At 40.3% G+C, this 13,393-nt stretch overlaps 1 protein-coding gene across 4 annotated transcripts in view; it reads left to right on the top strand.

Moving 5' to 3' along the window:
* LOC101154782 (myosin-10) overlaps positions 1 to 13,393 on the top strand; it is a 71,503-nt gene that overhangs the window by 43,931 nt on the left and 14,179 nt on the right. Inside the window, exons 6-17 of one of the 4 annotated variants that reach the window (XM_020705467.3) lie at positions 1,224 to 1,253; positions 6,534 to 6,626; positions 7,553 to 7,616; positions 7,943 to 8,041; positions 8,862 to 9,005; positions 9,121 to 9,216; positions 9,288 to 9,406; positions 10,022 to 10,174; positions 10,272 to 10,445; positions 10,519 to 10,692; positions 12,307 to 12,421; positions 12,695 to 12,757. In XM_020705467.3, the coding sequence (XP_020561126.1) occupies positions 1,224 to 1,253; positions 6,534 to 6,626; positions 7,553 to 7,616; positions 7,943 to 8,041; positions 8,862 to 9,005; positions 9,121 to 9,216; positions 9,288 to 9,406; positions 10,022 to 10,174; positions 10,272 to 10,445; positions 10,519 to 10,692; positions 12,307 to 12,421; positions 12,695 to 12,757 (1,324 nt within the window). The remainder of the gene's footprint in view (positions 1 to 1,223; positions 1,254 to 6,533; positions 6,627 to 7,552; positions 7,617 to 7,942; positions 8,042 to 8,861; positions 9,006 to 9,120; positions 9,217 to 9,287; positions 9,407 to 10,021; positions 10,175 to 10,271; positions 10,446 to 10,518; positions 10,693 to 12,306; positions 12,422 to 12,694; positions 12,758 to 13,393) is intronic. The other 3 variants (XM_020705468.3, XM_078951345.1, XM_078951346.1) reach the window with 3 other exon arrangements.

Raw genomic sequence — 13,393 nt, 5'->3', positions numbered from 1 at the left:
CAGATTTATTGTCCAAGGCAAACTAGGGAATGGTCATACATCGTAAATACAGCTGGGGGGGCGGTCCGGTTTGGTCCAGCAAACGCATCTAGAGTTTCAGTAACAAGTAAAGCAGTCTTTCAGGAGCAATGTTAATGAGCCTTATACTCACTAAAGCCTTCGTCACATCCACCTTTATGGGGGGTTGAACCATATGGGTGCTGCTGGTCTTTGGGTTTTCCGGTCCCAAAGAGCGGCCGCAACCTAAAGAGAAAGAAGTAGGTGTGTCTTGCAGTTCCCTTGAGACTCGTGTCGCCACCTTAAAGGACGTCAATTGAACATATCATTGCCGTGCGTGTGTTAAATGTATCGTGAAGTGTTCGTAAGAATAATGTAAGTCACACGCACTTATGACGTACAAGTGACTCTGTCGTACGATGTCCCTGTCCTATCGTCAGTAAGGTGCAAGTACTGGCTCTTTGCTGATGCTTCACACGCAGGGTGGGCACATAATATGTAGGACGGCCACACAAACTACGCTCTGATTGTGTAATTTTCTCATTTCTAACAGTGCATGCATGGAGCGCCCACCCGCACACATGTATCACTTGAACAGCACTAATGAGCTCCTTCATCAGTGGGCAGGATTTTGAGGAGGTTGAAATTCTGAAAAATCCGTAAACGTCGCTGTGTCTCATCTACTTCACCTTTACTCACCCTTACCGTTATTGAGGTTTTCACTACAACCTATCGCCCACACCATGCCCGTAGAAAAATAGGCAAGAACTTTTTCGCCCTATGGACTCATGAGCGGTCTACAACTCTCATTTTTGTGCGGACCACCTGTGTGCCCATCTTTTTGGCCTATCCACCCCACCTGTAGGGGGAGTTGTGACTAAGGCTTTAATGAGCTTCAAACTGACTAATGAGATTTTGCACAGGTCCTTATGTCCTATGCTAGTTTAGTTTCATATTTGCTGATTATTTCTTTGCTTTTAGCTAAAAAAGTGTGGGATTTGTTTAGTCTAGAGAGATTTTCTAAAATCTCAAACCTGTACTGTAATGTTCTTCTGTTGTACTGAAGCCCAGCAGTAGAGTAGAAAAAGCTGCCTGACACTCGGTCATCTCTAACCTTTGCACCCCTCCCTGCAGAAGTGCAGATGGGGGTTCTGATTCCTGTGGCTTGTGTCTGACACACGCGCTTCAGGTTTTAACACTTGCATTTGTCTATCCATAACAAACAGCCCGAATCTCCCAAAGCATTCAAGCTACAGGCAAGTGCCCCCCCCCCCCCCCCCCCCCAACCCCAACCCCCGTGTGGTCTGTTGTCATGTTTGTGTGCATCGGCATGCTGCTCGGCTCCTTCCACAATGATGCTGACAGACCAATCTCAGCTTCTTGCTTCATGAGGTATTTGTTTGTGTTGGCTCACATTTCTGCTGTTTTTTAGCCCAAGCTGCCATAAACCCAGCGGGCTGGTGATAACAAAGCTGTTTTATCAGCTGATGGAGGTTCATTAGATCCGCTGGAAATTGGGATGCTATGTTAATAGCTAATGGGTTTCAGAGACCCGCTATGAAGTTCTAATGGAGCCTGACCGGGTAATTTTGTGCAGATCAAGTCGAAGCCACACTAAACATCTCCTCCTGCTTTTTTTTTTTCATTTTAGTTGAGCTTTCAAACATGCATGCTTTAATTTGGTAAAACCCTTTGATGAAACTTTGTTACTTAAAGAGCATTTTTTTTCATCTTATTAGTGCATTTTTTTGTCAATTTATTTCACAGATTAGCAAATATTTCACCGTTTTGCATGATTTTTTCTTTTATAGACTTGAGGTTTTCCTGCTTGTATCTGATGTTTTTCTTTCTCACAAATTGACTCCTGATGTTTATTTTCATGTAATTTTAAAAGCAAAATAGGCACACTATGTTTCAGGAGGTGAATCCCTTCATGCTTTGCCGAAACGCCTGTTTTAACAGCAGTTTAGTGCTGTGTTTTAGCAGCAGAGAGTTAGAAGTTGCAAACATAGAGACTCCGGGTCAGTTTGCACGGCTGGCTGTGAGAAGGCCAGAGGAATGCAGAAGCAGGGGATGAAGGGCAGACACGCCACAGAGGAAGGGCTTTAAATGAGGTGAAAGTGGCAACAGAAAAGTAGTCGATTCAAAAGGATTAGGACCTTTTCCAAAAAAAGTAGATTTATTTCACCCGATTTCCTGATGGTTTAATAAAGTTCTAGTTCTAATACCACAAGGGTAGAGTATAATAGCTCTCCCTGAAGTCTCCTCTTCATTCTTCCATTCAAAACAGCTGGTTTTAGTGATAAAATGCGAAAATCTGAAGCCAGAATCATCTGCTTTTGCTCAGCTCTGCTGAGATATGAGCCTCGGATTTCTGCTACAACCTTAACTTTGACATCAATTTTGCAAATAAAAGTCAAATCCCCTTTGAAGGAGATTTTACCTGTTAGTTTATATCACAACATAAAATTTCTTTCAGCACATCTTTTTGTCAAATTAAGTCAGTTGTTTTGAACACAAACAGAAAATTGCTGCTTCAAAATAAAGCATTAATGCAGTTTTTTGTGAATTTGTTATAAATAAATATGTATTTGCTAATAAACATGTGGAGGTGAGATCAGTTTACGCCAAAGCCTGAAGGGAGCCCTGTCTTTGTCTGCATGCAGGGGGATATTCCAGAAAGTAAGTTTAAACTAGCCTGACTTTAAGCCTGAACTCTGGCTGAAATCCGCCTGAACTTGCTTACTCAGGGTATGTCGGTTCCAAAAGACCGGACATGAGTTAGGGTAATTATGCTGGACTTGGTAACCCTGGGTGCACAGCAGTTCATAAAGACATTCTCAATGGACCGCCGATATCCCGAGTCACCATGGAAACGCGTGGAGAACAAAAGAAAGCGCTATACTTCAGTGAGACGGAGTCGGAGATTTTAATGACGGCGTATGAAGATTATACGCCCATCAAAAAAGTAATACAGCTGCATCCGCAAAAGAAGAGTTTCTGCTTGGAGAAAAAGAACAAAGTAAACGCACAAGTTTCAGATCTTATTTCCAATTACATTGTGATGTATATATACAGTGAGGTCAATAAGTATTTGATCACCCTGTGATTTAGCAAGTTCTCCCATTTAGAAAACATGGAGGGGTCTAAAATTTTCATCATAGGTGCATTTCCACAGTGAGAGACAGAATCTGAAGAAACATTCAGATTTTTGACTGATTGTGGGGTGCACAGGTGCCTTTATGCAAGCTAACGACCTCAAACAGGTGCCACTAATTTAGAATCATGAGCAGAGTGGAGTTGGACTATTTAAAAGCAGAACAGCAGGTCTTTGCTGGTCAGAAATCTATCTGATAATCAAGTGATCAAATACTTATTTTTCACAGTAATATACAAATAAATTGTTTTAAAAAATCGTACAACGTGATTTCTGAATGTTTCTTCAGATTCTGTCTCTCACTGTGGAAATTCACCTATGATGAAAATTTTAGACCCCTCCATGTTTTCTAAGTGGGAGAACTTGCTAAATCACAGGGTGATCAAATACTTATTGACCTCACTGTATATATATACAACTTATAAAACTTAAATGAATTGATTGAATTGGTAATAAGTAATTGAGTTAAATTTATTCAACCTAATTTCTTATGTTTATCCAATTCAATTTTTTTTTACAACTCAAATTTACACATTTATCTAACTAAATGTCATATTACTCCTATTCAATTGAATGTTTTTCCATCTTAATTTATTGTACTTCTTGAACTTTCATATGTCTAAGTTTGAGCCTGCAGATATTTTCATTTTTATCAAATTAAAAAAATATGATACAGTGTTGAGTTACAGTATAACCCAGGAATTATATACGGTAATCATGACTGTATCTTCAGATCATATATCTCATAGTTGCAGTAGGGCTAATCCTCTTCCTCCCTCTCACTCATGGTGCAGAAAGAATTAAACATAACTGGACAAAATAACTCTGCAAAACACAGTAAAATAGCTACAACTAAATATATTTAGACAAAAACCTACACTTGTACCCAAATCCGCCCAGACAGACAAAGGGAAGGGTATCCCACAATTCCTTGTGCTGCCGATCTAAAAGCAGCACCAAAGTTCCACCTACTTAATTGAATTAATTTGACTGAAAGTAAAGTAACTGTCCGATAACTACGTGTTATTTTTAAGTTGACTGAACTCAAAAAAAGGATTTATCTTAACTGAAGCAAATAAATAAGTTAGATCAAAGTAAAAAATATTTTTTTTCCAACACCCATTCGTGGTCTTATCACCCTCTCACGGTGGAAAAAGTATTATCTGAGCTTCTTCATCCACTAAATCATCTTCAAATGGACACGCCATGCTGCTTCACCTCTCTGTAAACAAACTAACCTTCAACTAAACCTGCTCCAGACCGGGGGGGTATTCCAGGAAGTATGTTTAAACTAGCCTGACTTTGACCCTGAACTCTGGCTGAAATCCGCCTGAACTTGCTTACTCTGGGTATGTCGGTTCCAAAAGATCGGATATGAGTTGGCGTAATTACGCTCGACTTAGTAACCCTGGGTTAATGCACGTGCACGGAAGGTACATAAAGACATTCTCAATAGATTGCCGATTTCCGGAGTCACCATGGAAACGCGTGGAGAACCAAAGAGAGCGCAATACTTTAGTGATACAGAGTCAGATTTTAATGACGGCGTATGAAGATTATACGTCCATCAATAAAGTAACACGGCTGCATCATCAAAAGAAACAGTTTCTGCTTGTAGTAAGAACAGACAAAGTAAACGCACAAGTTTCTGATCTTATTTCCATTTTCCTTGTGACACATATATATATAACTTATCCAATTTTGCCACCTTAAATGAATTACTTCTATTGGTAACAAATAATTGAGTTAAATTTGATCAACCTAATTTCTTACGTCTATAAAACTCAATAATTGTTTATACAACTCAAATTTATGTATTTATCTAACTAAATGTCATATTACTCCAATTCAATTAATATTTTTTCCATCTTAATTAATTATATTTCTTGATCTTTCATATGTCTAAGTATGAGCCAGCAGATATACTCATTTTTATAACAATAAAAAGGACGGGAAAGAAATACACGTTGCGCACAAATTCATTAAAGAATTATCCGTCATTGTCATTATAGAAGTATTTGGTAGGGGTGCTATATAAACTCACCATCCTCTCCTTTACTCTTACTCATGGTGCAGAGACATAAGCACAGTAGGACAAAATAACTCAGCAAAACATGGCAAAACACAGTAAAACAGCTAAACAACTAAACACATTTGGTCAAAAACCCACACTTAAACCCAAATTCGTCCAGACAGGCAAAGGAAATGGTATCCCACAATCCCTTGCGGTGCCGATCTAACAGCAGCACCAAAGTTACACCTACGTAATTGAATTAATTTGAATGAAAGTAAAATAACTGTCTGATAAATACGTGTTATTTTTAAACTGACTTAACAAACAAATGATTTATCTTAACTGAAGCAAATAACTAAGTTAGATCAAAGTAAAAAAGTTTAATTTTCCAACATCCATACGTGGTCTTACTATCCTCTCATGGTGGAAAAAGTATTATCTGAGCTTCTTCATCCACTAAATCCTCTTCAAATGGACACGCCATGCTGCTTCATCTCTCTGTAAACAAACTAACCTTCAACTAAACCTGCTCCCGACCAGGTTATGTTCAGAGCATGAGTTGCTATGGCAACTTGACATACCCTGAAACATACCTCCATTTCTGGAACCGAAAACTGAGGTTATCAACTTCCTTAGCCTCAGACTTACCGTGGGAGCTAGCATAACCTGCTTCCTGGAATACCCCCCAGGTTATGTTCAGAGCATGAGTTGCTACGGGAACCAAGGATTCCCTAAAACATACCTCTGTTTTTGGAACCAAAAGCTGAGGTTATCCGCTTTCTTAGCCTCAAACACACCGTGGTAACTCACATAACGTGCTTTTTGGAATACCCCCCAGGTTTGTTTCTGTCATTGACACTATAAACAGCCGAAACCACATCAAGCCAGAAGACATCTCCTCTGCTCAAACGGAGCAGCACATTCAGAGGAAAGCCCAAAAAGACGGAAACCTTTCATAAAAAGATTCCTTCTGTTTCAAATGTGCCTTGTAGTTTGTCTGGTTGAAATTTTAGTTATCAGAATTCCTTAAAACTTTTTAACCTTATTTATTATTTTAAATGTTTTAAAGATGAATAAACTTATAGAAGGATGTCTTCCAATTTTTCTTTCGGTTTTCCCATCTTGTTAGTCTTACTCTAATTTTCTGATCAGTGGATTGTCATTTGTTTGTCCTCCAAAAAGTTCAAATTTCTCATCAAAAAGCAGATTTTACTGACTCATTTTGCTTTTTTTCTGTCCTGTTTTTTAACGTAAACTTGACTCACTTGTGCATGTTGAAGAGGAAAAAGCAGGAATGACAGTAACAGATCATTTTTGCAGAACCTGCCATGTTTGACCAGCTCTCGCCTCCGTCTTTCTTCACAGGGTGAGCTGGAGCGGCAGCTCCTGCAAGCCAACCCCATCCTGGAATCATTCGGTAACGCTAAGACAGTGAAAAACGACAACTCATCCCGCTTTGTGAGTCCACATTCTCTGTTTAAATCCTCGTTTTTGAACTCAATAGAATTCAGGCGAGAAAGGATGTAGGTGTCTTTAGATTTGCATAACAACTGGAAATGTTTGGAATTTAAAACCTGCAGTGGAATTTCATTTCTCTACAATCATTTTTTGGCATGACATTTTATTAGCAGAAGCTTAACTCATTTGGCTTTGGAGATGAGCTAATAACAGCCTCCAGCAGAACTTCATACACTCTGTGTAAAGTTTAGCCTCCGTGTTTTGCTTTTTACCCGGCAGGATGCTACCTGCCAGCAAACAGTCAGGCACATAACTCCTGCAAAACCACAGCTTCTCCTTTAAGGTGTTGACTGTCATATTATTTATTCATTTACAGCTTCTGAGGCTTTGATGGCTGTTTCAACTGATCTGTGAAGATAATGTCACTCCCCACGTTTAACTATAACGGCAAAGGAAATAAATATACACTTTTTTTTTATATCCAGCTTGGGTCAATTTGAGGAATACTTCATGTGTTTGTTTCTTCAACTTCTATGAAGAATGAGATGTGATGTTCTGAAACACTTCTTGTTCCTTTCAACGTTTGTCTTTGTCTGATTTAAACATGTGGTCACTATTAAGCAGCGATGCTGCTCAGGTCCTCATAACTCACTGCTGGGTCAGACTCGGGGGGGCACACGCGTTCCCACATACTCAAACGCCGTTCCCTGCCAGGAAGCCACAGACATGCCTGGAATTCCTTCTGACCTGTGAACCTGGCACTTCCTTATAAAGGCATTTTGTTCCTCCCTGCATTTCTGTCATCTCCTGGAATCCATGCGGTGGTGTTTAACATGCAGCTGTGCCCTGAAAAGGGACACAAAAAGCACACAGACACTGATAGATTCTTGCTTTTTCTAACAGGACCATGCTTTTTTTTTCTGCAGGGGAAGTTCATCAGAGTCAACTTTGACGTCACAGGATACATTGTTGGGGCCAATATTGAAACCTGTATCCTAAGATAACAAAGAGCTTAAAGATGATGACATTAGAAAGCAGTGGGACACTCAAACATCAGTTTCCCACAAGAATCCACACTGCTCTCCATTCTCACCACAAGACTGTGGACGGCTCAAAACTCATTTTGGTTTTTCTCGTTTTTAGTTTTTCTGATGTGACATATTAAAGAAAACCTTGATGTTATGGAAATACTTTCTCTCAGCATCTTTTGACATATCTTCTTCTAGATTTTATAATTCTAACAAATGTATTTTTTATGGTTATTTTTTGTTATCTAAGTAATTAAGTGCTGCAAACCCTTAACCTTTCGATGTCAGATCTTTTGGAGAAGTCCAGGGCCATTAGACAGGCAAAAGATGAGAGGACTTTCCACATTTTCTACCGCCTGCTGGCAGGAGCAGGAGAGCACCTTCGAAGTGAGTCCAGTCCTGTGAATGTTAACCAATGCAGCACATTTTACCGACAAACAGTCCCCAAACGCATGAAAAACAGTTAACATTTTCACCCCACTGGCAGATTTTCTTTAAATATGAAAAAAGAAATCTACCAATGGGGTCAGAAAAAAGACTTCTTGTTTTAAGAAAAACAAAATTCTAGTCTCTAAGAAGTCTTTTCTCAAACTAAAATTATTTTCCACTGTCAAACTTTCTTGATACGATTATTTTAAGAAAGTTTTTCTTGACACATGGATCTTTTTACTTTATCAAAACCCTGTTTTTATAGTGAACCAAAATAAAACTATAGAGTGATATAAAAAGGTACTGAACAACATTAAAATATAATGATAAAAAAAGATACATTTTTAATAAAAAGAATTGTCTGTAAAAATGCATACAGGACCATCAGAGGAGCTCAACGACTTCACACTGGGTTGAAAGTCATTGAGTGGTAGCGTCTGTTAGAATCCCAGCAGGGATCAGTCCAAATGCAAAGAACCTGAGAGGAAAAACCGCAAAATGTCATTTATGTTCTAGTTACAGTCAAACAAAGCAGAACCAACAAGATGATTTTTTAAGTTATCCATTTTTGTCTTTTCATGAACTTGTTGGTAGATTAAAGGATTTTCAGATTCTCAACTTCAAACTGCAAATATTGTTTCATTTTTTTCACAAACATTTACATTTCTGGAGCTTTTAACCACCAGCTACTGCAAATAGGATCAGACAAGCAGGACAATTGTTAAATCTTTTTTTTAACTAAAGAACCGCTAATTTTCCTCTTCATATCTTCCTTCAGCGGACCTGCTCCTCGAGGGCTTCAACAACTACCGTTTCCTATCAAACGGTAACATTCCCATTCCGGGACAGCAGGACAAGGAGAACTTCCAGGAGACCATGGACGCCATGCACATCATGGGCTTTTCCCACGATGAGATAGTCTGTGAGTATGGCTTCTGCACTGACTGCATGCTCCTTCTCCAGTTGTTCCTGTTTTTCCTCCACTTGCACTGGCGGTGTCCCAAAGGATGAATAAAGTTGTGTTCTGTCTGCTGCAGGCATGCTGAGGGTGGTGTCTGCAGTGCTGCAGTTTGGTAATGTTGTCTTTAAGAAGGAGAGGAACACAGATCAGGCCTCCATGCCTGAGAACACAGGTAAACCTTCTCACCGTGTCCGTTTGTCGTCCCTCAGTGCGCTGAGATCTAAAGTTTCTGCTTTTCCCCAGCGGCACAGAAGCTCTGCCATCTGCTGGGAATGAACATCATGGAGTTCACCCGAGCCATCCTTACCCCTCGCATCAAAGTGGGGCGAGACTATGTGCAGAAAGCACAGACCAAAGAACAGGTTAGGCCCATTTTCAGCTGAACATTTGATGGATTGTTTCCCCAAATGTTAGAATACTGTAAATATGACCTGATAAAACGTTAAGAAATGACTCTAAATTCCTTGATTTGGACCCATTTTGAGTAAAAAGTGTCCAAGTTAGATTCAGTTTAAAAAACCCTAGGTGTTTGACCAGATTTAATCAGCATTTCATTTGTCAGCTTTTCAAACACGGAAATGCACCACTTGAACTCGCTCTTTCTCCGTAAAGGAAAGTTCATGTTGTAAACTCATAACATATGTTTGGACATCTGGAAAAAGAGGGATCCCTCACAAATCCAACAGTCCCTGCAGACAAAAACAGCTTCACTTCTGCTCTCTGCTCATACGATTCAGCTATTATTGACGCCAATGTTCCCGCCTGATTGGAACATTCCTTTAGCGTTCAGAAAGCACGCCCACGTTACCGTGCTGGTTATGTTTGTTTCGGTTAAGATTTACTCACAGATGTTAACAGAAACCATTCTGTATCATACAAACATTTTTATTTTTGAAAATCTTACCCTGAAAACGCTCTTTATTTGGGATAAGGCTGGGAGTAAATGTTGGTGTTTTTGGCTCTTTGCTCTTCCTCAGGCTGACTTTGCTGCTGAAGCTCTGGCCAAGGCTACATATGAGCGTCTGTTCCGCTGGCTGGTCCACCGCATCAACAAGGCTCTGGACAGGACCAAACGGCAGGGAGCCTCGTTCATCGGCATCCTGGACATCGCTGGATTTGAGATTTTTGAGGTTTTCTTTGAATGCTATCGTTTATGAGGTCTCAGCTTTTTCAAAGAAATGCATGGAGAAGTACACGATAAAGATCTGCTTTCTTCTCTCTCCTCAGCTGAACTCGTTCGAGCAGCTGTGCATCAACTACACCAACGAGAAGCTACAGCAGCTCTTCAACCACACCATGTTCATCCTGGAGCAGGAGGAGTACCAGAGGGAGGGCATCGAGTGGAGCTTCATTGACTTCGGCCTGGACCTGCAGCCCTGCATCGATCTCATCGAGAGGCCGGTGAGTGAGCACACCAACATCCCAATGGGTTTGTGTTCTTTATGAACGTCCGTCTTTATGTTCGCCTCCTCAGAACAACCCCCCTGGAATCCTGGCTCTGCTGGACGAGGAGTGCTGGTTCCCCAAAGCCACAGATAAGACATTTGTTGACAAAGTGCTGCAGGAGCAGGGAACTCACGCCAAGTTTCAGAAGCCACGCCAACTCAAGGACAAAGCGGATTTCTGCATCATCCACTACGCCGGGCGGGTAGGTGCTGCTGAGTAGACGGTTGGAAACACGCTTTTCTGGTCTTTTAGGAGCAGACAGAAGCTTTGCTCTGCTGCAGGAAGATTTGGTTTGCATTTCTCCAAGATGGGAGTCTTTGGTACCTGCTGGTTACACAACTGAGAGGTTTCATGCAGCATCTATGAACAGAAACGGCTTCCTCCACATCTCAGAGCCGCCGCCTGTGGGTCACAGCACCTCCACGCCGACTGAGTCAGTCTAGGCTGCCGCTCTTTTTCCTCTGGGCCTCATCATGACAAAACACTGAGCAGCTTTAGCGTCTACGCCACAGAAAAGCACCAAAACTGGAATCTATTTAGCCCTATCAAGTTTCTTTAAATCTTTCTTCTGCATTACATTAAATCGTCTTCATAAAATATATAAAACATATTTTATAGACAAATGCTGAGCCTCAGAATTATTAATGCAAAGATAAGATCGAAATTAGTTGGTTTTATGAATGAATAGTATTGCTTTGTTGTTTACCTTTGACTTTTTCCTTTCCTCATCTAAAATGTCCTTTTTAGAGTAAATGGAGGGTTAAATTATGAAACTACCTCCCATAAGAAGAAGCTTTAAGAGACTAAACATCCATCAAACAGCAGCAGACAGTCGACTTCCATGAGATTCTCACAGTCTGACCAGGCAAACTCACTAACTCCATCTTTCTAACTGAGATTCTCTTCAGTAAATCACTTCTCTGTAAGCTTTTGACACCTCAGATCAGGGAGGCTTGAGGCATCTTAGCGTTATTAAAACTCGTGTTTTGATGTTTAAACACAATAATAAATATTGAGGAAGGAAATAGGAGGCTTTGAAAACCAAAAGGGAGGTGATCTTCCTTCTTCTGTTTGTACACACAATCAGTCATTTTTTTTAATATCCACCTTTACTAACTTGATCTAAAAAAAAAAAAGATAACGCTACACACTTTATGTGTGTGATTCCATTTGCTTAAAGGTGTTGCTCCTTTTTTATAGGCTTTTTACCTCCAAGCTGCTGCCTTTTTATTGTTGTTTTTTCAATAGATCAGATTATAAAGTAATGAGTAATAATCTGGAATCGTGTTATTTTTCACTGTCTCATGTGCAGGTTGTTGGTTATTGTAATGTTTTCAAAAATAGCATTCAAAAGCACAAAAAAACTTTATTAGCTCCTTAACAATGACACAAACTGTTGAAACTAAACACACAAAACCAAAGAGGATGTCAAACCAGATCCTTCTGACCTTCCCAGCACTGATCTTCAGTGTCTCCTTGTCTTTAAATCTTGTTATTTCCACGTGAGAAAAACAAATTTCCTGAACTTAAAAAAATAAAATAAATTGCTCTAAATGATCGGAGAAGTTTAGTATCCTTTTTTTGACAGCAAAGCTTTTCATAAATCCCATTTGACATGCAGTTCTTCCACTTCAGTTATGGACGAGCTCCTCATTTTTTCTCTGTGTGCCTGAAAGCATATTTCTGTTTTGGAGTCGTAGATTTGTCTAACAGCTAATTTACACTCAGTGCCCCGATTCAGATTAGGTTTTAGTCTCTGTTTTTTAAAAAGTGGGATTTCTTTGCCGTTGAAACCTCTCACCGATGTCTTCCTCAGGTGGATTACAAAGCTGATGAGTGGCTGATGAAGAACATGGATCCTTTGAACGATAACGTCGCCACGCTGCTTCACCAGTCTACTGATAAATTCGTGGCGGAGCTGTGGAAGGACGGTGAGCCTCCCACGTTCATCTAAAATCTAATTCAATTCACAGAATCCAACAGAGACACACAAAAAAAAAACGCTTTTTCGGGTTAGACGGATGAGCTTTGAGGTGGATCAACAAAATACTGACCAGTTTGTGACTGTGTGCAGAAGGTTGACTCTCAGGCTTTGGTGCTGGTGAACTAACTTCTTTCTTCTGTCCTCTCTCTGGTTCCTGCGACGCCTGTGTCTCTGGTTTTCTTTCCTGTCTCACTCTGCTGTCTTCTCTCTGTTGCTGTAGACATTCAGACGTTTCAGAGAGCCTCTTTCTATGACAATGTGTCTGGGCTCCATGAAGCTCCAGGTGAATGACAGTCATGTTCCTCCATGCTGCTGCTCTCACAGCTTCTCCGTGTCCTCTGTGGCTCTGGCTTTGCATGGCTCTGCTTCTGATTGATTTAAACCTTTTACTGAAGCAGGTGTTTGATTCGATAACCTGCCACGTATGGTAAGAACTAAAAACCTTTTCTGGTTCAAAATTATACCAGTGGTTCTTGTACTTTAGACTTTAATCACTGCTTAGACCTTGAGGTTACAGATCTCATTATTTTATTATTTACTGATTTCATCTTTGAAGCTTAAACGAAAGTGAAAGTTGGTGGAAGAATGTCAGGAGGAAGAGCAACAGTGAAAACCTGGGAGAAGCTTCTCCGCCTCACAGAGGTTCAAAATGCAGAGAATTCATTCTGAGATGACAAAGAGGAGATCTGGAGGAAGCAGGAGAACGTCTGAAGCTCTCAAACCGAAGAACAGGTCTCCAGCTTTAATGTAGAAAGAGCAACCTGGCATAGATTCAGGTCTCAAATGGATAAAAACTGGACATTTTGCAGCGTAATGTTTCAGCTCTGTCCAGGATTAACCCCGCCTTTGCCCATCAGTAGCAGGGATAGGCTCCAGCAACCCTTTCATCCCTGAAAGGTTTTCAGCAGGTTCAAATGAT

The sequence above is a fragment of the Oryzias latipes genome, chromosome 8 (assembly GCF_053564925.1).
Source record: "Oryzias latipes strain Hd-rR chromosome 8, Olatipes_Hd-rR_3.1".
Lineage (NCBI taxonomy): Eukaryota > Metazoa > Chordata > Actinopteri > Beloniformes > Adrianichthyidae > Oryzias > Oryzias latipes.
Note: the sequence above shows the minus strand (reverse complement) of the source record. Positions and strands in the feature narration are given on the sequence as shown.